The 22,073-nt window shown below is 42.5% G+C and overlaps 1 protein-coding gene across 1 annotated transcript in view; it reads right to left on the bottom strand.

Annotated features, from left to right (window-relative positions):
- The window catches only part of SMOC1 (SPARC related modular calcium binding 1), a 132,343-nt gene that overhangs the window by 18,615 nt on the left and 91,655 nt on the right, over positions 1–22,073 (bottom strand). Inside the window, exons 8-10 of the mRNA XM_062576247.1 lie at positions 7,515–7,707; positions 6,508–6,590; positions 2,688–2,793 (exon numbers count right to left, since the gene is read on the bottom strand). Coding sequence (XP_062432231.1) covers positions 2,688–2,793; positions 6,508–6,590; positions 7,515–7,707 — 382 coding nt within the window. The remainder of the gene's footprint in view (positions 1–2,687; positions 2,794–6,507; positions 6,591–7,514; positions 7,708–22,073) is intronic.

The raw sequence follows: 22,073 nt of genomic DNA, 5'->3' as shown, positions 1-22,073 counted from the left end.
CACATTTTTTTAACATTGATACCAAAGGTGCATATTGTATGCTAGGATTCATCCCTGCTGCCAAGGAGAGATGGAAATCTACCCCTACCCCTTCCTTACCTAATATTCCTACTTGCTGCTACTCTGATTACAAATGTCCAAATTTTTCCCCCAGTCCCACACTACAAGCTCATATCCTTTTCAGAAGCCATTCATTTTTGGATACCGTCTCAATTCTGTCCCAGTGTCCCAGTTATAGAAGCAAGGCCCTACATTCCGTTTAACTACTTGCTGCATCTTAAAATACACAGGGCAATATATGGGGCAAATTGACATGGGGGATACAGCTTGCTGTTTGCCTGGCCTTCCCTCTGCAACAGGCCTAAGTTTTTCTGGTAATACATTACTGCTTACTTTAGATCATTGGCTACATTTGTTCAAACACTAAAAAGACCCAGTTGTGAAGGTCACAAACCTGAGAATTTCAACTTGAAAGATGAAATGCTGAGCACTGTAAAGGAACAGAAAGATGGAGGCTAGAGAGGAGACTAGTGCATGTTTAAATGCAGTGCCAGGTTCTGCTGTCGTTATGACAAAAAGAAGAGCCTGCAGTAAGTGAAGCTTGCCTTACAAATATGATTGCCTCAGCTGACATTAAGAAAAACCAGACAGCCAGATCTCTAGCTTTTCTTTTCAACACGACATTTGTAGCGCACCTGGGCCAGGGAGGAACAGGATGAGCACTCATAAATCCAGTACTTTGTTTGTTGTTAAGGCTGGACATGAGTTGATTACCCTATAGGGAAAATACCCTTCCTCTTGGAACAGAACTTTCATCTCAAGTGCTCAAGAGAAGTTGGACCACTGAGAGTATTTTCAGGCGTTCTTAAAGAGCAGACTCAAGATTTTTCTCCCCTTGAGAAACTTGGAGAGCAGAACTCATTGTATGGAGACAGTTTCCCAACTCTGCAAACTCAGGGATACGAAATGAAAGCTGTACTGATTAAATTTTTATTTAAGTACTCAGGATTTCTTGAAATGCTTTCACTGCAAAATAAATGGCCCCATGATGGCATGCTGTGATGGAAAAGCTTGACGTATGCTTTTTGGGGTATGTGTCTAGCCTAACTGATACACATGGAAGTTTATATCAGAGCAGTTTCCTGAATTTAATCATGGCTGTGGGTAGGCAGAATATTTCAGTGGTAGTAGCCTTTTGCCTTACAAAGGATGGCCTGCTAAAAGGTTTCTTTTTTCCCTTGCACACTGGGCTGCTGACACTGGAGCTGGAAATAAATCAACATGATGACTGTGTGAAGAACTGGGCAGTGAAAAATTCTGCCAAAAAGTGCTCTATCGAAAGCTGAGAAATACACCAAGCTTGGGGAACATTAGGAAGCAAGCCTGCTGAGTTTACAGAAGTGTAGTGGGGGCATACATCTTTGGTCTCTACAATATTGGTTTATACTAAGCTTTATTTTAAGAGTGATGATTACATTGGCTGGGTTTCAGTCTCTGTGCCAAGGATGCCAAATAAATATCAAATATTCTCCAGGGCTTCCAGCTACCCCTACCCACTGCATTTGAACCATGTGAATTGCACAGAATTGACATTGGAATGCTTATGGCTGGGAGAGAACGATGTATTTCCCATTCTCAGGGCATTTTTCATCCTGTTTATATGAATACAGACATGCTAGGCATATACTGCCAATTTGATGGGTTACAGAATATTCAGCTTGCAGGCATTCAGCCACTGGCCTGATTTGTAATATCTAACGCAAAGTTAAAAACATACAGGCTCACATGCAATCCATACTGAAAACAAGAGGCATAAAGGTGCCATCTAGGAAGATTTTGTTCTGAGTAAAGACAATATTGCTTCCTTCTGCATTTTGAAAGAGGAAAGCATAGCATCAGCATTACTCTCTAGGTGCTAACCCTACATCCTAAGCTAGTACTATCCCTTTTACAGCCAGAGGAAACTAGAACCATAGATGTTCTAAGCCAATAGAGCACTTTCTAAATCTGTCACAGTCCATTTTCAACGTCCTGTTCAGCCTGGTATGCTACAGCATTGCAGCTGCCACACTAAGGGGATTTTCTGTTACCAAGCAGAAGGGGGAGACAAGACCTCAGCTTTTCTCCAGTCACAGAAAAGCATACTCCTGGGCACCTCTTGTGGCCTGACCTGCTGCTCTTTTCCAAGGAGGATGAACAGGCAGCTGGTCAGAGAGGAGGGTCATGAAAAACAACTTCTCTCCTCATCCATAGATGGGCTTCAGCCCTATAGAAAAACCACAGTCCTGTAGCACTGCCAAGAATTCTGTTCACATTCTTCACTCCCTGTGGTAGCCACTAGGCCACACGGGTCTGCTTCAACCCATTTGCATTTTATTAGGTCTTTTCATGCAACAGAGGACAAAAGAACAAGCTACTTCCTCCCACTGAGCTCTCATTTCACACTTCAAATGGGCTATAGTAACCTTTATGGCGGAACAGCTGCCAGGGAGGAGATGCAGGAAAAGGCAGGCAGGGTTATGATGACAGAACAGAGTTTGAAGATGTGGCATTAGCTCCTCTCACAGTAATCCAGCTGAACTAGAATCAGCTCAGAGCAATAGACATCCCTCCCAGCCCCCCTCACAGTCATCCAGATGTCTGCAGCCACCTTATTCACACTAAGCCCCAGTGCTTTCCAGACTCACCTCCCACCCCCAGCAGGTGCTGCTGAGTTAATAGCCTGTACCATGTCCGTAGTGAGTGCATCAAGTAAGCTGGTAATAAACTCAACTTTCTTCCCTTCCGGGCAGCCTGCAGAAAGAAAAGAGCACGTTTAATGTGAGAATGTACAGGATGGGGCTCCAATCCCAGTTCAGCAAGAATCAGTCAGAACCTCCTTCGTGTGTAATATGGCAGCCATCAGCACAATCCCTAAAGAAAGGCAGAGGAATCCCTCAGTGGGATTCTCTGTTTGACAATTTGTCTGGCAGCTTTTATTCATGCACACACAGGGTCACCAACAGTATCTGACAGGAAGACTGTGTGGTTAGCTTTACAGCCTCTCCCAGTTCCCTACCAGCATAACCATGAGGATGTGCTGGAAGCACCTGGAAGACAGAATTCCCATGATGGCACTTGTAGAGAAGTTTACAAAACAACTCACTACCTCCTGAGTCATCGTTCTCTGAAAATACAGTTGTTCTGAGGTCCTAACTGACAGCTTAAAAGCTTCCTAAAGCATGGGACAAAGCAAGCACTGTTCCCTGTACTATCTTTGGGCACAGAGAATATTGCCTGTCAGGAACTTCTACAATAATTCAGTTCTTTGCACAATCACTGTGCATAAGAAATAAGTCAGATGAAGCCATCATATGGCAAAAACATCCAGTCACTGCTGGTTTAGGCAGAAATTGGATGAAGTGTTCCGAACATGAGTTTGGTAAACATTTCTGTTACTTAGTGCTAAGGTCACCCAGTTCCCCACCATCATAACCGCAGACTTACAGAGCTTCCTTTCCTTAACGGTGTCAGCTTCTCATGACAGGGCTGAGAGGAAAATCTATACCTCCTCACCTTTATGAGGCAACCTATGAAGTTTATGAAGTTTCCTTGCTTTTTCCTACTCTCCTTACATGAAAAGAGGAAAGAGTAATAATCATGCTCCATTTACTACTACATTAATACTGCAACAATCACTTTTAGCCTACCAAGAAACATACTTATCCCCATCACCTTCAGAACTAGCCTCACTTGGCACAAAGGCTTTTTTGGTCACCGCTTTTATGGTTCCCCATCTCATTGTCTTTTCTGATGCGACAAAGAAGCCATCAACACATCCCTTACCTTCTCTGTTTCCCAAAATTACCATTCACTACCAATTAGTCACTTGATTAAGAAAACAGATATCAGGAGAACAGTGTCTCCCTAGTAAAAAGTAGCAATATCAATATGTTCTGTCTTTCCTAGCAAGCAGACAAGCACATGCACCCCACAACAGAGCACCTTACTGTAATCCCTTGACAGCTGAAAGGAGCTTGTAATTGCTCTGACAAAACTCTCTCCTTTGCAGTATTACGGACTCTGCTCCCTGCAATATCTAACCAACAGTCCCTAGTCTGTCTCCATATTATGTGTATTACACACACACACCCCTTAGCACTCGTTTGGCACACGGTCCAGAAAATGTCAGCATTGTAATGGGTAAGCTGCCAGGGCAGACAGAGTAGACCACTCACTTAAAGAAGCTTTTTGTTGCAGTAATGAGAAGGTTGAAAAACCGTTTGCTAGAAGTCATCTCCCTGGGGCCTCAGCATCTCACCGTCTGCAGGAATTAGCAACTTGCCATTTGCTATGTGCAAGTAACACTTTCCTTCCTTCTTTCTTTCTTCAGGCTCTTGTGGAAACAGCCAGGATACAGTTTGTGAAGAGGGTATGTGTAGGTGTGCAGAAATTTGTACTTATGTCTCTCCCACCTTGGCCTCTGCAGAGTCTCTTTGTGCAAGACAAGGAGCATGTTGCCTGCAGCACTTAAGGTCTGAAGAATGGGGAAATCTCCAGAAAAAGAATAAGGTAAGAGGTCCCTCTCACATAGTTGAGTGCAAATGGAAGGATCAGACTCAAGGAGATTTTCTTAAAAATTCAGTTCTGGTAACAAAGAGGAGCAGAAAAAGTAAACGGAAACATCCTCTCTCACCCATCCTTGCAGTTCTGGCTCATCAGTGAATCTTCACATCCAAGTGCAGCTAATCAAGCAAACCTCAAATCTCCATCAAGAGCCCAAGGAGCACAATATCTCTCAGGGAGACAAACTACGACCAGTAACTCTCCTCCTCCATATCCTAGTCCCTCAACAGACCAGTATATTCTGTGGCAGGACCATCCAGCAAGGCAACATGGTCGAGCACAGAGCTGAGAGTCTACCGAGATATGGAAAAGGGGCTTGAGCTGAGAGGAGCTCTCCTGAAGCCTGATGCTGGGACCAGACCACTTAATTACAGAGTATCGTAAGACCTCTTCTGCCTCCTGTAGTTTCTGTACCTTTGTCCAGCTGCAGTGCAGAAGGTAAGGGAGAACAAAGTAGAGACCATTCTGTCTCCTTGAGAGATCAAAAAGAGGGTTTCAAAGAAAGAGCTCCAGAGCAAAGGATTTTTAAAAGAGGAGTTCCAGAGAGGCAAGGGAGAGCGCATGGAGAGGCAATAAAGCAAGGGGAGAAGGGACTGGGGAAGAAAGGAAGGTTATTCTATTCTAGCATGATTTCCTAAGGAAATGAACTTTAATGCAATTATCTAGTTGGTCTGCTGGTTTCCTCCTCTATCCCCTACAAAGGGGGGAACTTGAACCAATTGCCCAATTTCATTCATATGTGAAAGGAAGGTAGATAAGAAATTCCTACAAGTCTTGTGAAAATGAGCAGCTGGATAGAAGAGAGCTCTACTGAGGGCAGAGTTGCTAACCAGAGAGCTAATGGGCCCACGGTCAGGAGGTGGCAGGGAAAAATTAAGAGACATAGCAGGCAAATCAGGAACAAATCTGATTTACTTTGTTAACCTCCTCAGGGACAATTCACTTTATGCTAACTCTAGAAAGGGCTATGGTGGGGAATGGTTCTTTCTGCAGTGCTCCCACTCTCTGCTACCACTCCCTCATGGTAGAGAAGGACCCTCTGAAGCTTCTGTTTTCAAGCTGTCAGACTTCCACCCAGGAAAGAATGGCTGATCCCTCACTGAGGGTCCCTCACTTTACTCCTTAGAAAGGCAGAGGAAAAGAGAAAAAAGAGCAAAAGCAGGTAAGAGGGCATTCTTAAGAGCTGTGCAGACACCTATGCCCAGTACCTGCTTCTAGCAGAAATAAGGCATGCAAACAGTAAATTCTAGCTAGTTGCTTGGTTAAAAAAAGAGAAATCAGAACAGGAAAAGGCAGAATAGGGAACAAGCAGCAATGGGAGAGAGATTGGGTCCCAGGCAGGAAATGAGGGATCCAGCTAAGTGAGCTGGCAGCATTAGTTAAGGGACTTTAACGCACTGATACTGCTGCCCTGCCTGGGCCCCACTGTGGCAGGGCACTGGCTGGTTCACTGACAATTGGCAGCTGTGTCCTCACTCACTGCTCAGGAGGCATCAAGCTGCTGAAAATTAAAGCATTGCTAAATGGAAATGATCATGTCTCAGCCAGGCTTTGGAGAAGTTTTTTCAATGCTGAGCCCATACTTTCCCCAGGGGACCTCCAGGCATCCTTTCTTTTCCTTTTTTTTTTTTTTTTTTTCCTTTTCCTTGAAAATTCTTATCTTATTTCAGACACACTTTCAAAGGGCACACAAGCAATAAACCAGCTCCCAGGGCACTCCCAGGTTTTTACAGGAAACTACTGAAACTAGAGGAGATCCACAATAACATAGAATAAAATCCATAGTAAAATATAGACAACTGAAAGAAATTCTCCATCTCATGAACAATATTCTTGGCCTCTTAAGAGTCCCAAGGTGAGACAAAGGGAGAAGGCAGAGACAGGCTGTCATTCCTCTCTGACCTGGAAGTTCTCTGTCCTTGAATGGATCATCAATCTCTGTGCTCTTCGATCTGGCATCGCTTTCACATACCGGGGTCTCATAGCTGAAAAAGGAGAACAACAGATGCTGAACTATGTGATATACCTTTAGTTTCATCAGATGGTTACAGTGGGTTTATCTCATCTGCTCACAGTGGGGGAAGCAAACGATCAGAAACCTGCAAAATACTCTTCTCAAGCGTCAGGCTGCTTAAGAAAAGCTAGCAGCACCAGGAGCAAGTGGAGAGAGGAGTGAGAGAATACTCTGAAGTCCAGTACCAGCTACCAGCTGAAGCCCATAAACAGTACAAGGTCCTCGTTCAGCTCCCAGAGGCACAGATAAAGCTTTTTTACAAAACTGCCCATGTTCTGCAGAATTACCATGTCCAGCAAAGTTTAGGTCCCAGCTCCTGCTAGCCTACCTTTATTATGTGCCAGACTCAAGACTTGTTTCCAAATGACAAGAGAGAAAAGATTCCCCAGGTAGTTTTAAAATATTGATGCACTTAAAGATCAGATCTATCTTTGCCTTAAAATCTATCAACACACCACCAAGACCCACTCTGGAAGCATTCTAGACTGGTACTGTTCAGAATCCAAGTGGCTGAAGCATGGAAATATGAAGCAGAGGACAATGCAACAAAGCCTCTTCCCTTTTACATGACTCACGCCCCTGGACTCAACTCTAAACAAATGGTTGGTTCCTGCTACCACCCAAGCAAGCCAGAAGATAGGGCTGCTTTGCTGGAAAACTTAACAGAGAAAAAAACAAAAGTGGTAGCTACTCTGTACCAGCTCCCACAGACGATATTCAATATGATACATTATATAAAGCATTGCTAGCTCTAGGGAAGGTAGTACAGTGAAGGCTGACTGCTCTGGAACTAGGAACTCATCTGGTATAGCAATTTTATTTTCTTCATATCTCATTTTCTCCTGGCAGGCACCTCTCCAGATTATCAGTTGGATTCAAGGTCTACAGCTCTTACCGAGTAGAAGTACCAGGCAAGGGACGTCCCGTGTCCACCAGGACGCACCAGCAGTATCCAGTTGACTGGTGGCATTGTACTGGTTTGTACAGCCCTCCCGGAGCACACTCAGGGATGACGATACCCTCTCGAGGGTTCTGCCTCGCCTCCTCCAGGGCGCTCTGTCTTTCCTGGTCGCATGAGTGAACTTTCTCTGGAACATGGTAGGGAGGTTGGAGCATGGTAGAGAAAAAAAGGCAAATCAAAATCACCTTTCCCTGCTCAGCAGACTGTGGGATTAATCTCATCCCAGCAGGCCTGTGAGGCCTTTATGTCTGTTTCCTTCACAGTAAACAGCAGTATGCCTGTATTTCAATCCTTCCCTGGGGACTGAGAGAGACTTCTGGGCTGAGAGCTTCCTCCTACAATCAGTTGTGACACTACAAAATTATGGATTACAGACATTGGCTGCTATGTGCCTAGCAAGCCAGAACCAGCAAGAAAATGGCCATGTGTTCCCATAAACCTGAATAACTCAGATTTGGGAAAGAAATATCGACTAACAATATTTCACTACTATTTCAGCCCTGGGATAAGCATTTCCCAGATGATGTTTTCACATAATCAGAGCTTCTCATTTGTGATTTGTGTTTTCCAGTTAAATGAAGGAGGCAAACACTCTTCCCTGTTCCCACTATCCCTTTTTCCCAAATGCTTTGGCTGAAACATTTTCCCCTCAGTACTGCCCTTTCAGCAGGAGCCTGAGGGAGCAGCTGTCTCTAACACTACCTTTTCCAGTGCATAGAGCACCCGCACACATCTCCACAGGGAACAGAATAAGATGCTGTTCTCCCTGCCACTACTATGATCTCTAGCGCACTCCACCCCAGGCCCTCTTGGGAAACAGATGTTATCCAAGCATTGCTTCCTTAAGCACTCGCCCTTGCGAACCAAATGTAGGACCCTATCTCTCAGGAGCTTATTATGAAGTAAAGGTTATTTCCCAACGACATTGTGAACTGGAGAACAGCATACACAGATGACATGCACCAAAGAACGGAAGCCCACAAAGTGCCTTCTGGAGTCCACCTGGCACCTTCTGCCCTAAAACCTTTTCTTCTGTCATCAACCACAGAAAAGTAACATGTAGAGAAGCACCAGACTGCAGCCTCTTAAATGGACCAAGCACTAGAGGGGGAGGAATTGGAAAGTCTCCACAGGACATTAATATTCAACAGCCAGAAATCCTCAGTTAAAAGTCTTCAAGTATTCTGCCCTTTGGGGAGCAGGAAGATGACTGCAGCTTCAAAAGCCACCAAAGATATTAGGTAGAAAAGTGTGTGCATGTGGGAATGAAAGCAGTCAAAAATGATCACAGGATTTAAGACAAGACTAAGTTTAGGGTAAAAAATAAGACAATAACTCCTAACTTTAGCCTTAAGAGTGATGAAAATCAGAAGTAGGTACAGAAGGGCTCTCGTTCCCCACCTTTCTTATGTCTTGCAGTTTACTTTCTTTTTCTCAAGCCACAGCATCTGAAATTCTTTTCCACAGCCAAGAATAACCTCAAGTTTTCAGTACATAAAACGCTTCAATACTGTGGCACATAGTGATGCAACAGGTTCATCCAGAACCAGCAGACGTTTCCATAGCCAGTCAGCAGACATGGTGTTATATAAGCATCCTGCCCAGGGGGACAGACACAGCACCAGCATTCTCCCACTGCTTCCATGTATTTTGTCTACCTGTCTGTATCAATCACCTATTGATAAATTTGGGGATAGAGAGTAAATCTTTTTCTGTACTTGGGGAATGCAAGGAGTTTTGTTTCATAACTAGTATTCTTCAGGCTGGTGCTAGCAGATCTAACACAAATAACTCCAACTGTTCTGCACAGCATCACCTGAGTACAGCGTGCTTTCGGTACCACAGACACTGCTGCCGATTTCCAGTTGAACTGTAGGAGCTAAAGAAAAGAGTTTCAAAGACTCACAGAGGTCTCCCCTCCTCAGTAGTTAGACTTTTCTTGAGGCTGGGAATCTGAAAAGTACCTGAACTTTGCCACACACAAATCCACACCAGTTCTAAGTGTCAGCAAGTCTGACTCAAGCAGAGAGAAACTTGATCAGGAAGGAGCAGGAGAGAATAAAATCAACAAAACCTGAAAGGACGCTCAAGCCTCAGCTGATATTTAAGCTGACTTTACTTTGCTGACAGGTTTCACATCTTTATTTAAAGGCCCTATGACTATTCCCAAGCTGTATGTGGACAGAGAAGTCATTCAGCAAGAGGCTCGCAAGCTTCTTTATAAATCAATTACATCACGAGGTGCCAGCTTGCTCAAGGGCTCTGCCTGACAGCAATTTACACCTTGGTCATCAGGTGAGCAGGACCATTTATGCAGCTTGATAAAGCAAAAAGATAGCCAGAATTCCCTGCCTACCAGCATTTTATGTAATAAGCAAAAGGAAAAAAAAAGAAAAGAACTTCTACTGATGAGAACTCCATTCCACACATTTTTCTGTCTAAATCCCTAAAGCTTCCTGAGTGCACAAATTCAAACCACAGTTTCTCAAATCCTTTGAGTCTTGCAAAACTAGCACTAAAAATGTTCCTGGAAAAAAAAAATATCAAAGTTTTCTTTTGGGTTAGGACAACAAAAAATGCCACTTCTTATTGAAAACAAAGCAACTTACAAAAAGAAAGAACAACTTTTTAAATGAATATCTTATTTTACATATATACACAGTAAGGTATGAAAGTTACATAGAGAACAAATGTACAACTTAAACCATGCTTGTACTGTGCCATAAAAATGGCAAGAATTTCTCTGCATATATTAACAGAAATGTGTGGGAATGGAATAGTTAAAGAATTTGCTACCAAAACACAGAGTTAATTGATAGTCACTCCTATTTGAAGGGTATTTAAAGGCTGAATGCCAAAAATTTTGCAGTTTTTGTTCAGTTGACAGCAAATAGATGCAAAACCAGTCATTGCCACCAGTATTGAGTGGCCCTTCATCAGGAATCATAGCAATGCAGCTGAAAGAGCAGGGAGAGTAGATGTTTTTCTCATCTTTAGCATGTATTTAGAAGCAGTCACTATAGAAGTCCCATCTATGCCATCACATCCTGAAGAACACATGAACAGCCAGCCATATCAGAGCAAACAAAAGGCCCAGCTCCTCTCTGCTTCATTTCTAACAGTGAGAAGACCAGAGGAACAGGACAAATGTATATATTGTTTCTCCCATGTATTCATCCAATCTCAACCATTTGAGGATCATAAACTTGCAGAGACAGGCACAGACTTCTATTTAGTAAGTATCAATGGATTCCCTTTCCACTAATTTACCACATCTCTTCTCACAAACTTTTATTGCCTATGACATCCCACAGTCAGTTCTGCAGCTTGTCTACACGTTGTGTGTGGAACACAGCACATCCTTTGGTTTTATCTAAACTTAGCTTTAGTTAGTTTAGTTTACTGAACCTAGTTTTTCTGAAGGAAGAGACAGTAGACAATCATTTTGCAGTCATTCCTTCTCTGCCTCTCATTCCTTTATAAATTCCTATTCATATCTCATCTGCATGCTGAAGAGTCCCAGCAGATCCAGTTGTTCCTTCTCTGAATTTGTTCCAGATCTATTATATCTTCCTTGAGCTAGAGAGGCTCAGAATAACAAACACATTGGCATTAAATAGTGGCTCTGATAACAGCCTTGCAGAACGTTCCTTCAGTGACATCCCTCTGCTAAGTGGACAGAGTATTAACGAGCCTCTGGAGAGGCTCTTTCCTCCAGCCTATCACTAGCAGCACTTAATTTCCTTGAAAATAAATAAGAATATTAACAGATAGGATATATTCTAATAGTCGGCAAAATCAGCTGGGAAATCTGTACCATCAGCTTCCCCAGCGAGGGATCTGGCAAACATTGCCACTCTGAAAGATAGTCTCACTGGACCATCAGATGCTGACCCAATCTCAGTTCACTGAAGTCAATCTGTTCGTTAGATTGCTTACTGGAAATTTTTCTGTTGGTGCCAAGCCCAGCTTTATAGAAGCTAGTGAAAGTGATTAGCCAAACTAGCAGGTTCAATGCCAGCTATGAAATTAAACTGTCTTTGAAAGAAGCATATCTTCTTTATTGTATGTGTGAGGTACCTAAAAGCCTATTCCCTCTTCGAATTTATGGGGGATTACAGGCACAGAAAGACAGAGAGAAAAGGCTTTCTTCCTTTTCCTATGTTAAACATTTAGAGAGAAAGAAGAATGTTTAAGACGGCAAGTTAATGCAGACAAACAGCCTTCCCAGTTGCAGCAATAATATTGTAGTTTTTTTTTAAAGCACTGTCACATTCTGCTATCTTCTGCCATCTCTCCAATGACTTATTACAGCCATCAGCAAAAAGCTGAGCAACATTGCCAGCCCTCTGCTGCTGGGGAGTGAAATCTTTGGGGGAGAGGAAATCTAGATTACAACAAATCCAATGACAGTGAGAAAAGATAGAGAATGTATGCACAAAGGACAGAATCAACGGCAAAAATATCCCTCTTACTTAACTGTTCAGCTCTAAAATGCTAACTTATTTTTCACCCTTGACTGTTTCTAATACTCCTTAAAATATTTTTAAAAGTGGTGTCTCTGAAGCCATGAACTACTGCAGTAAAATAGGACTAGGACATCTACAATTGTGCTTTACTTATGAAACAACTTTCCCCTAGTCTGAGCCTTCTGAGAAATACATCGTCACATTCATAAAAAGGTCTCTCATTCCCAGTCCTGTGAGTATGCACATTCAAACATACATTTAGTGCCTTAACACTAGAACTAAAAATGATAGATGAGGTAAGGGACTCATCTGTCTAATAAACTAGATGATTATTAAAGAGATGAGGTGTTTGTTTACCTTAGGAAATTGAGAAGAGAGAATGTCTAACTGCTTCTAACCAAAGGCTTCTGCTTAATAGCTCTCATGCTCAGCTTACAGGGCAAGGAACAGCCAAAGCTCTGCTTTGGACACTAGGCAAACTCCCCTTACTTCTCTCCTGTCACATAACAACTTGCTTTGTTATGAGAGCCAAAGGATGAAATATCAATCATTGTGGCTGCAAGGATGTTGTGGATGACTAGGGTGGGACAGAAGGTGGCCCAACACAGCAGGTCATTTTAAAATGTTGGTCTTTTGCACCCATTTTTTTTTCTTGTTAAAAAAAAAAAAAGAGAGAGAGAGAGAGAGAGAGAGAGAAAGAGAGAGGGAGACTATGACACCACCTAAAACAATCACCTTGGAGAGACCCTATGTCCTTGGAAGACAGAAGTAGTTCTTCCAAATCAGGCAAAATAGACAGTATAACCTCTCTCGATTCTTCTTCCTGCTCCCCAGTGAACTGATGTGAACAGCCTAACCCCAGAGCTACAGTTCCAGAGCAGGGCAGATTGCTTCTCCTTCCCTCCCTCCCTTCTTTTCACCAGAAACTTTTCCCATAGAGTTCCCACAAAAAGCTTCAGTTTTAATGAACAAGCATTCTTCAAAAGGGGAGGAAAAGGTCTTTTACTCCAAGATTCTTGACCAGCATCCATTGTTAGTGCTGCAACAGGGACCTGACTTCAAAACACCATTTCAAAAACAAAACAACAACAACAAAAATCAAATACATGCTTCTCAAATTTTTTTGTTCAACTCCCAGCTCTCTGCTGCATGAGGAATGAGTGCAGTATAGAACAGAAGACAGTGGCAGGGGTAAATAATGCCAAGTTCCTATTGACATCCTGTTCCAACCAGAAAAGAGGACTAACTGTCTTTGTGCCTCAGTTTTCCTTTTACTGAGAGAAAATGTTTGCCTGTCTCCCAGGGAAGTTTAATTCAATGGAGTTGATTTCTTCTTTGTATGTGACTTCTCTTTATACTGCTCTGGCAGAGAGTAGGAACCTTGAACTTGTTACTTTTGCATACCACATACATCAGCTTAGAGGTACTTTTATGTTGCATAAAGTAGTTGTAATGTGAACGGGACTCACCCCCACCCTGGAAGAACAGGTGCCTCAATTTAGGTATGGGGCTTACAAAAGCTGCAGGGAGAAGGAAAAAGTCTCATTCCAAAGAGAAAGCTCAGTACAGGCTATAGCAGCAGCCCTAACCTGCATCCCTTCCACTTCAAAGGGGAAAGAGAATTTGAAAAGCCTAGGGTATGCACATTCACAAGGGCTGGCAGGACTACCAAAGCAAGGCAGTGAGTAGGCACTAGCTGCCTGTCCCCAGAGCAAGGATGTGGGTGGAAGAAGAGAAACAACCTCTTCTGTGTTTACTAGGAGCACAATAACAGCTGAGCAAATATGGCTTATGAGGATAGCATAAATCTGTCCACACCTCCGTTAGTCATCAGTGCTGCTACCTGCTCCACCCTGTTCTGTCTGGGACTGTGGTCCTTGCAGAGTATTCTGGCTAATGAAAGGTAAAGAGAAAAAACAAACCTTACAGGTGCTCCCGCACTGTACCACTTGAGCAGTCCTTGCTTTACCTTAGTACTTACTCAATTTCATTCCTCAAGGATAGACTACAGAGGAAACAGAGGTTACTACATGTTCCAGTGCTGAACAAGTACAATGCAAAGTTTTAACAGGTGGCTTATAATTTTAAAACTGCTTTGTTCCAAGCGGCTCATTAAACTTAAATTATCCATGAACACATCCCTCCCCTGCCTTTTTCCTTCTGCTTGAAGTTAAAAGGCTGCACTGTAATCCCTATAGTGTAAAATGATTAGAAGCCAATACCTGGCCTCTAGCCTGAAATAGGGAGGAATGGCTGAAGGAGTGAAGTACAGTCCCAGAGATCACAGCAGACTTCCTGAAGGTAGAGGCTACCTTTTGATGCATGATCCACGGGCTCATTATGCAGAATCTATGCAGAATCTAATTAGGTGCTGCCCAATTAGAAAAGGGGTCTGCTCCTCACAATTTCCAAATTACACAGGAATAAATGTCCTCTCCTGCACATCTTGAAACCTGCTAGTTGGAAGCTAGATATCCCTGCCACTCTATACTGTCTTCCAGATAGGGCTGTGGCTCTTTCTACCATCCCATCTCTCAAGTAGTCAGTCACGCAATCCTTGGTCTTGCAGCCCTCCTACAGCTCTAGCTGGACTAGCTGAAGGATACCAGAAAGGAGGAGGTATTATCAGTACATCATTCTGGCAAAAGACAGTGCAAATATTTGCTTGATCATATACAATGCATTAGACAGAGCTCTGATTCAATTCTAGTTCCTTGGAGCACAATGACACGTGTCATTCTTATAACAAACCTAGAGAAACGTGGACTACGTACAATTTCTATGAGATGCCTACACCATAAGTTAGGAAAAACGGGGTCCCAGAGGCTAGGTCTCAATAGTTGTCTGTGAAATAGTTCTTCACTAGTGATGGGGGATCATTAGATGAGTCTTGTATCAAATTCTACTAAATGATCTATTTTGCTGGTGGAACACAGCATGCAATTTACACTGAAATCCGGGAAAGGTTTTAAAGTCACATGGATAAACATTTTGAAATCAGTATGATCACAATTTGCAAATTTAAGTAAGAAGTATAACAACCAGCAAAGAGAAATCCAGTGCATAGAGAGAAAGTTACTGGTGAGACAGTAATACTTGGAAAAAAAAACAAACATCAAACAAAAAAAGAAGGTAAATCAAGTTATGGCATGTACTGGCAAGAGCATCACACATCAGAAACTGGTACTAGCTTCTGATGAGCCTTTAAATCAGCCCTGTGTCCAGCTCTAGACACTGCACCATAAAGGAGAGGTGGACCATTTGGAAAGAGTGCAGAAGAGCGCAAAGGAAACATGCATAGGTCTAGAAAATTTGATCTATGAGAAAAGGCTGAAAGAAATCCATTTGTTTAGTCTAGGGATGACATTCGGTCTTCTGAGACATAAGAGCTGTTACATGAAAAAAACGGTCATAGATCACACTTGTTCTTCCCCAAGGGTAGTTCAAGCAGCAGTCAGCTTACTTGGAGAAAGGAGATTTAGGTTTGATACACAAAGCCCTGGTGATTAACTGTTCTCTAATTAGAAGAGGCAGTGGAATCTCTGTCACAACATTAGGAACAGGTTACACATCAGAGTCGCTACTAGCTGGATATGACTCTGACTTAAAGTGAAGAGGAAGAAACTATGAGACTTCTTCAGGTTTTTCGAGTCTCCTCACATAGACTGATAAGCTGCAGCAGATCCTAGGTGACTGAGGCAACCTTTCTGTAAATATAGCTTAAAATCATCAAGAAATTTGATCTAGTTTAAGTTTTCAGATCAGGGTATTTGATCTTCCTAATGACTGGTTTCCATGTAATGCATGACAGCTGTAGCTGAGCAGTACCTTCACAATGACAACAGTTTCCACATTCTAAACAGAGAAAATTTTGGTCCAAAATGCAACTTTGTTCAGCTGTTTATACCAGGACAGTTCCTCAGCAGTAGAAATACCTTCAATCTTGGACATTGTCCTTGTCATTTTGAGATGAAGCTGTGCAGAGTCTGTTCTTTTTCTGCTCCAACTCCTCTTTTTCCATTCCACATATTTTGAGCACTGTTAGCTTGTGACATACCTAGCTTTGAGATAAGCCACCTGTCTTTGAACCCATTCATTCATTTTCCCTATACATCTTTCAGACTGCACTCTTTCCACACTAAGGAATGCAATTCAATAAAATGAGAAACTATAGGTGTTTCCATTGGAGCCTTAGCATTATTGGGAAACTATTTTTCACTCCCACACCTGTTTTTAATAGTACTTGGAACACCTGTTGTAGCAATTGTTAGAGAATCTGCCTGCCTCTGCTGGATGGAAAACAGGAGCGTACAATTTTTACAGTATTTAAGGGTATAATTAGAAGGTCACAGAATTAATGGTCATAGAATCAGTAAGGTTGGAAGGGACCTCTGGAGATCATCTAGTCCAACCTCCCCGCATTACAAGCGACCAGATAGCAAACTTTTGAAAACTGACATAGGTAGGTAAGAAATATATTTCAAACTGGTCTAGCCAACTACAGTAACATCCCTTTTTTATGCTACTGCTGGTGAGTAATAGAAGGGGTCAGAATCAAGTTGGTAATGTGATTAAGTCTTTTCATTTAATGACAGATCAGCCTTTTCCTGTAGTGTTTAGCACTTTACGAGGAGGCAGAGGGAACTGCCTCTGACAGGACTGCTAACACTAACTCCTTGTCACTTAGCTTGAGCCAAGGTCTCTCTGAGCAAACTGTTCAGGCCTGGGAAGTTCCATTACCTAATGTACGAGATTCAGGCACCGACCACACGACAGAAAAACTGCTCCCTCTGCATCAGTGTCATGAGATGGAGATTGTCCTCTTCCACAAGAGGTCAAAAGGCAAGCGAAGGATTACAGGGTGGCACTATAGCTGAGGTTAGTGTCCTTCTGAGTAGGTTTTCTCTGAATTGCAGCCTTATATAGGCAACAGTCCCTCCAGTTCTGGGATACCATGCATCAGCTGTAGCAGAGGGGTAGATCTAGATAGAAGCTGCAACTTTGTGCTATCAGTGCCAGAGATGATCATATGAACCAGTTCAGTGTGCCTAAGGCGAGGTGCAAGACAGATGACCCCAAAAGGACCTCCCCGCATTTTAACTGGTGAAAATGGAGAGATGCCATCCTGCTTACTCACTGTGACCAGCCACCCATTCAACACATCTCCCTTCCTCATGTGCTCCAGGAGACTGAGGGCTGCCTTGCTTTTTAAAAACATATTCCTCTCTCTGCCTGGCTCTGAAGGTTCACTGACAAACCTTGATTTGTGACTGTCCAGAGGCAACCCTTGGGACATTCTGCCAAGAGATTTTTCTAGCTACTTCCATGACACTACAATAGCCTGAAAAACAAGCAATTAAGCCACCTCTGAACTGTACCACAAAACATCTGCATGTATTTGCTGTTCCCCATATACCACTTCCTCATCTTTGTGGTCTGACAAAATACCAAAAAAAAAAGACCACAAAAAGAAAAGGAACATGAGGATGGTAGTTTTTACTCATTGGTCCCCAAACAGAAATATACATAGGAATCTTACAACACAAATCTTAGGTCTGTTGTCTTAAGACTGTTTGAAAGCAGCAGATATTTACCTCAGAAGTCCCATGCTGCTCCTCCACAAGCCCTACTGATATTCCTGTAGGGTCTTGCACATTTCCCTTCATCTACTCAATCCATCTCCAAGGCCCACAAAAGTATAGACTCTCTCCCTCACCCTAAGCCTAGTGCAAGGAGGAGGAAGCTTTCATGGGAAGGGTAGGGTTTTCCAGTAGTTCTCAAATGTAGTTCTGCTCCTTCATAGCCTTGTGCTCTGCCAGGCAACATCTATGGTCTGCTTGAACAAAACCATGGGCAGCAGATGCTCTTGTAAATACCCTGTTTTGTTTACCACTCAACCTATTCTTTTTATTCAGTAGTTTCCTCACAAATCACATTCTCAGTTCTGCAATCCCAAACCCCACTGGGGGCTTCTGGTTTTAGGATAGGTATCCAGACCCACCCCTTTTCAGGGAGAATCTAGGAGCACAGGTCTGGTCATTATATTTAACCAGCTTCTCCTTATTTGTGGCACCTTAGAAATGCTATAATCTTTCTCTTAAAGTTGACAGAAATATTCTGAGAGAGGTAGAAAGGTGAGTCAAAATACGACATGTTGTCTATTTGCTGGCATCAGCATTTGCTCAGATGGATGTTTGAAGCACAGATCCACACAGAAACCTGTGCTGAATGCTGCTGGTACATACAGTGAGGAGCACTTCACTGATAAGGAATTACTTCAGCAAATCAATGTAACCCTTTCAGTATGAACTAGTCTGTACTAAAAGCAAAACGAACTGCACAAATGTAGCCTCTCCTCTTCTCTTTTGTCCCTATAGGCTCAAGAAAGGTCTGGTTCTGGATGCTATTTCCTTTCCCTTTCCTCTCCAGATCCTTAGTGGTTTTGGTTTTAACCTTAAATGTAAGGAGGTTTCTTCTAACACAGCCTATACGCTGTATCCTAATATTTTTGATGCCCATTGCCCCCCCTCTCACTACCCCCCGTCCACTCTCCTTAACTGGCAACTGCTGAGTACCAGTTATGACTCCATGTCTGGAGTAATTTGTTTTCTTTCTTTGGGGGATGAGGGGGGAGTGACTGAATTCTTTGGGAATGATTTATCACGCAGCACTCAAGGAGAGCTTCATTTATTTGCCTAGCTGCAGATGGTTTAGCACCTATGGTTGCATACTGATATTATACGATGTTATTTTTCTCACTTGTATACTTTGCACCTTTTCATAGAGCAGATTAACTAGTCCCCAGTGGCATGGTATTTATGACTTTCTTTTGCCGGCTGTCTGGGAAGGGTCCTGGTCCTAGACTCTTCTATTATCCCTGCTTCTGCTCTCCCCCTGCATACTCCCTTCTTGACCACACCTGTCACACTGAAACTGTGGGAGAATCACACTTGGGTATGATATATCACATCATCCCAGAATTTCCAAGAGGGAGGAAGAGACAGAGTCCTCCCAAGCACCAGTCAAGAGACAAAGAAGTGAATGAACCACAGATGGAGCAGGAAGAAAGGGAGAGACGAAAAGAAAGGGTGAAGAAGTTTCACCACACATCTGGCTTCCAAGAAAGCAGAAATTCAGCAGGGAAGAGCAAAGAGATTTGGAATGAAAATAAAATGGCCTTTGTGAGTTTTCATATCATATTCAGCAGGAGTTTCACCTGAGATTGCTTCATTTGTTACCAACTCAGAACCAAAATTAAAATGAATTCAAACTCAAAACTAATAATCCTTCACAAAGAGGAGTGGTGGGAATACTACAAAAGTCTAAAAGCTAAATAGCTCTGATAGGTGGGAAAATGAAGTGACAGTTTTTACCCCAATACTTCTGATATGTCAAAGAACCATTACATTGAGAGGCACTGACTCAAGATGCAGGACAACAGCAAAGGAAGATACATGACTAGAGGACAGCAGAAAAGGCAAAAGCTTTCTGACCCATTGGTTCCCTTCCCTTTCTGTGAGTTCTTGTATTTGACATCATCATTCACACTTCTCTTTTTCCTCTGCTGCCATAGGGAGGTTCAAAAGCCGCTGCTCTCAGGTGTTCTGCCCAGAGAGAGGGAAGTGCTGAAATGTTCAGCAAAGAGGACTGCTGTCAGCATTAGCATGTCATCCCCATACATCAAAACTCTTCACTTCCAATGTCACTATAATATCTTATTCAAGTGTCACTAAATCACATTTATGTCTGGCTACCTCCTCTTCTCAACATGCTTTCCTGCTGATGTGAAATTGACTTTGCCTCCACCAATTTCATCCAGTTGGTGGCCTGATTTGCACTAAAGCCACAGATTTTGGGGAAGAGCCTACAGCCCGTAAGAATTATTTGGATGGTAAAATTAACACAGTTGGCACAGGAAGACAACAATAAAATTTGGAACTAATGCAGTCAGTCTAGTAGCAACAGAAAGCATGATAAAAGTAGCAGGAGATGCAGGAACTCATGGTCTCGTATATGTTTAAACAGTGATTTGGGCAGTGGTGTGTCCTGTGAGTAGGACAGGACGCCTAAAGAATGAGGCTGAGAAGACAAGAAGGAATAAAGAGAGGTGAGAAATGGCACCCACTGAAAATGTACTTCGCTTTCTGAGACTCATCTGAGTCCAACACAGGTTCCCTGCTCTCTGCAGTCTTCCAAGTTTCCAGGGCAGAAGGGAATTTGTTCAAACTCCAAATAACACTACTTTCAACATAAATGGGAGCAATGCCTCCCCATCCTAGAAAACAGTATAAAAGTCCAAGCTCCTTGGAATTAATCATTACTGACAAAAAACACCCTATCCTCCCAAAAAAGATGTGCCCTCTCCCACCTCTTCAAAAACAACCAATCATCCTAATAACCAAAACAAACTGTTGTCTAACCTTGACTATTTTTGATGTATCCCACCAATACTGCCATTTTCCTCTTTAAGGACAAATCATTGGGGTCTGTTCTGTTATATATTGGCTGTCATTACCTGACAACCTTACTCAGGAGGTACCACGGTGATTCTCAAAGTAGATGGCTGAAAAGTGGACTTCTTGATGATGTCAGGGGCCCTACAAAAACTCTCTATGGCTAAGGCAATACATACATACATATTCCTATTAGGAGTAATCACTGTCTCCAATCTTTAAGGCATGCATGCAGCAAAATGGCATGACTTCCTAGATGGGTACTAAACATATAAAGCTATTTTGGACTGTCATGCTGGTTTTCTTGCACTTTTTTTCTTTTCTTTTTTTTTTTTTTAATAAATATGAAAAAAAATCCTTTATATCCATAAGGAAAACAGGAAAATAGACAAACCAGAGAATCCAGGTTCTGGCAATATCCTTGATATAATCACATCCTGTCTCACTGTGGGGTTCTTTGGATACTAACTGCAATGTCATGCTGCACCTCATTGTACTCAGATTCCCTTAGGGACAGAATGGGAGCGCTTCCACTCTCTTAAAGAAATATACACATACGTGCTGTTTTCAAGCTGCTTCTCCCTTTGAGAAGCCTTAAAGTTTTGGCCCCACGTGAACTAAATTACATAAATGTGAACACCACCATTCCTGTTTTCAGAGCTCATTTACAGCTCTGTGCAATAGAGGCTTCAGAGAACAGAAAGTTCTGTCATTGGAAAGCTGTCACATGAGATGCATATATGGTGTTTGGGTATCAGAGCTGAACAGAATAGCCCACATAGAGCTGGTCCCCATTCACCGTGCAGGAATTTGAAATAAACAGCTACTTAAAAAAAAAAAATAGGCACACACAAGCCTCTCTTCAGCTGCTAACCTTAATATATTACTCATTCTTTCTTTTAAATAACGTCATGTTCAAAACCCCAGTGACTGTAGAATATTCACTTGAGGCTGCTACTGCTGGTTTCTCTAGAGCTGTTTATTTTTCCATGCATGAGCTCATTACATCACTCTGTGGTTTTCTTAAAGCTTGTCAGGGAAAGCTGGATACAAGCTGGAATCTCTTACTAAACAAAATCAAATCACTTAGTAGCACAAATGGATCTGGAGATAGCCCAAATCCGGAAATGAGGAACAACCTCAGATTCCTCAGTGCAGATAGGCAGCCCCAAACAGGCAGCTGTTAAATTTATTTTCTTGGAAGCAGGATGTGTTATCAAGTGTTTCCCTACAGTAAGAACTGTAAAAGAATAGTGACTTGGACTGTTCCAGGCTGGAATGTGTTGCAGGGGAAAGAGGAGAAGAGAATTCCCAACCATGCCAATTAGAGACTGGCCACTGCAAAGGTCACTTCTATATGTCCTCCTGCTTTGGTAGTGTTAAAAAGTGACACATTTCAGAGGGCAGCACTAAACAACAGGCTTAGTTTGGTGTGTGTTTAGGTAAGGTCAAAATCAATTCAAAACAAACTAACATAATCCAACATTTTTGTCATCTAGCCACAGCAAACAAAATATTTTGTTTTGACCTAGGTCTTTCACTTGTCAACATTTCTTTTTGTGACTTCTGGG

This window comes from Rhea pennata, chromosome 5, assembly GCF_028389875.1.
Source record: "Rhea pennata isolate bPtePen1 chromosome 5, bPtePen1.pri, whole genome shotgun sequence".
In the NCBI taxonomy this organism is placed as follows: Eukaryota; Metazoa; Chordata; class Aves; order Rheiformes; family Rheidae; genus Rhea; species Rhea pennata.
The sequence above is the reverse complement of the archived record's forward strand: the minus strand, read 5'-3'. Positions and strand labels throughout refer to the sequence as shown.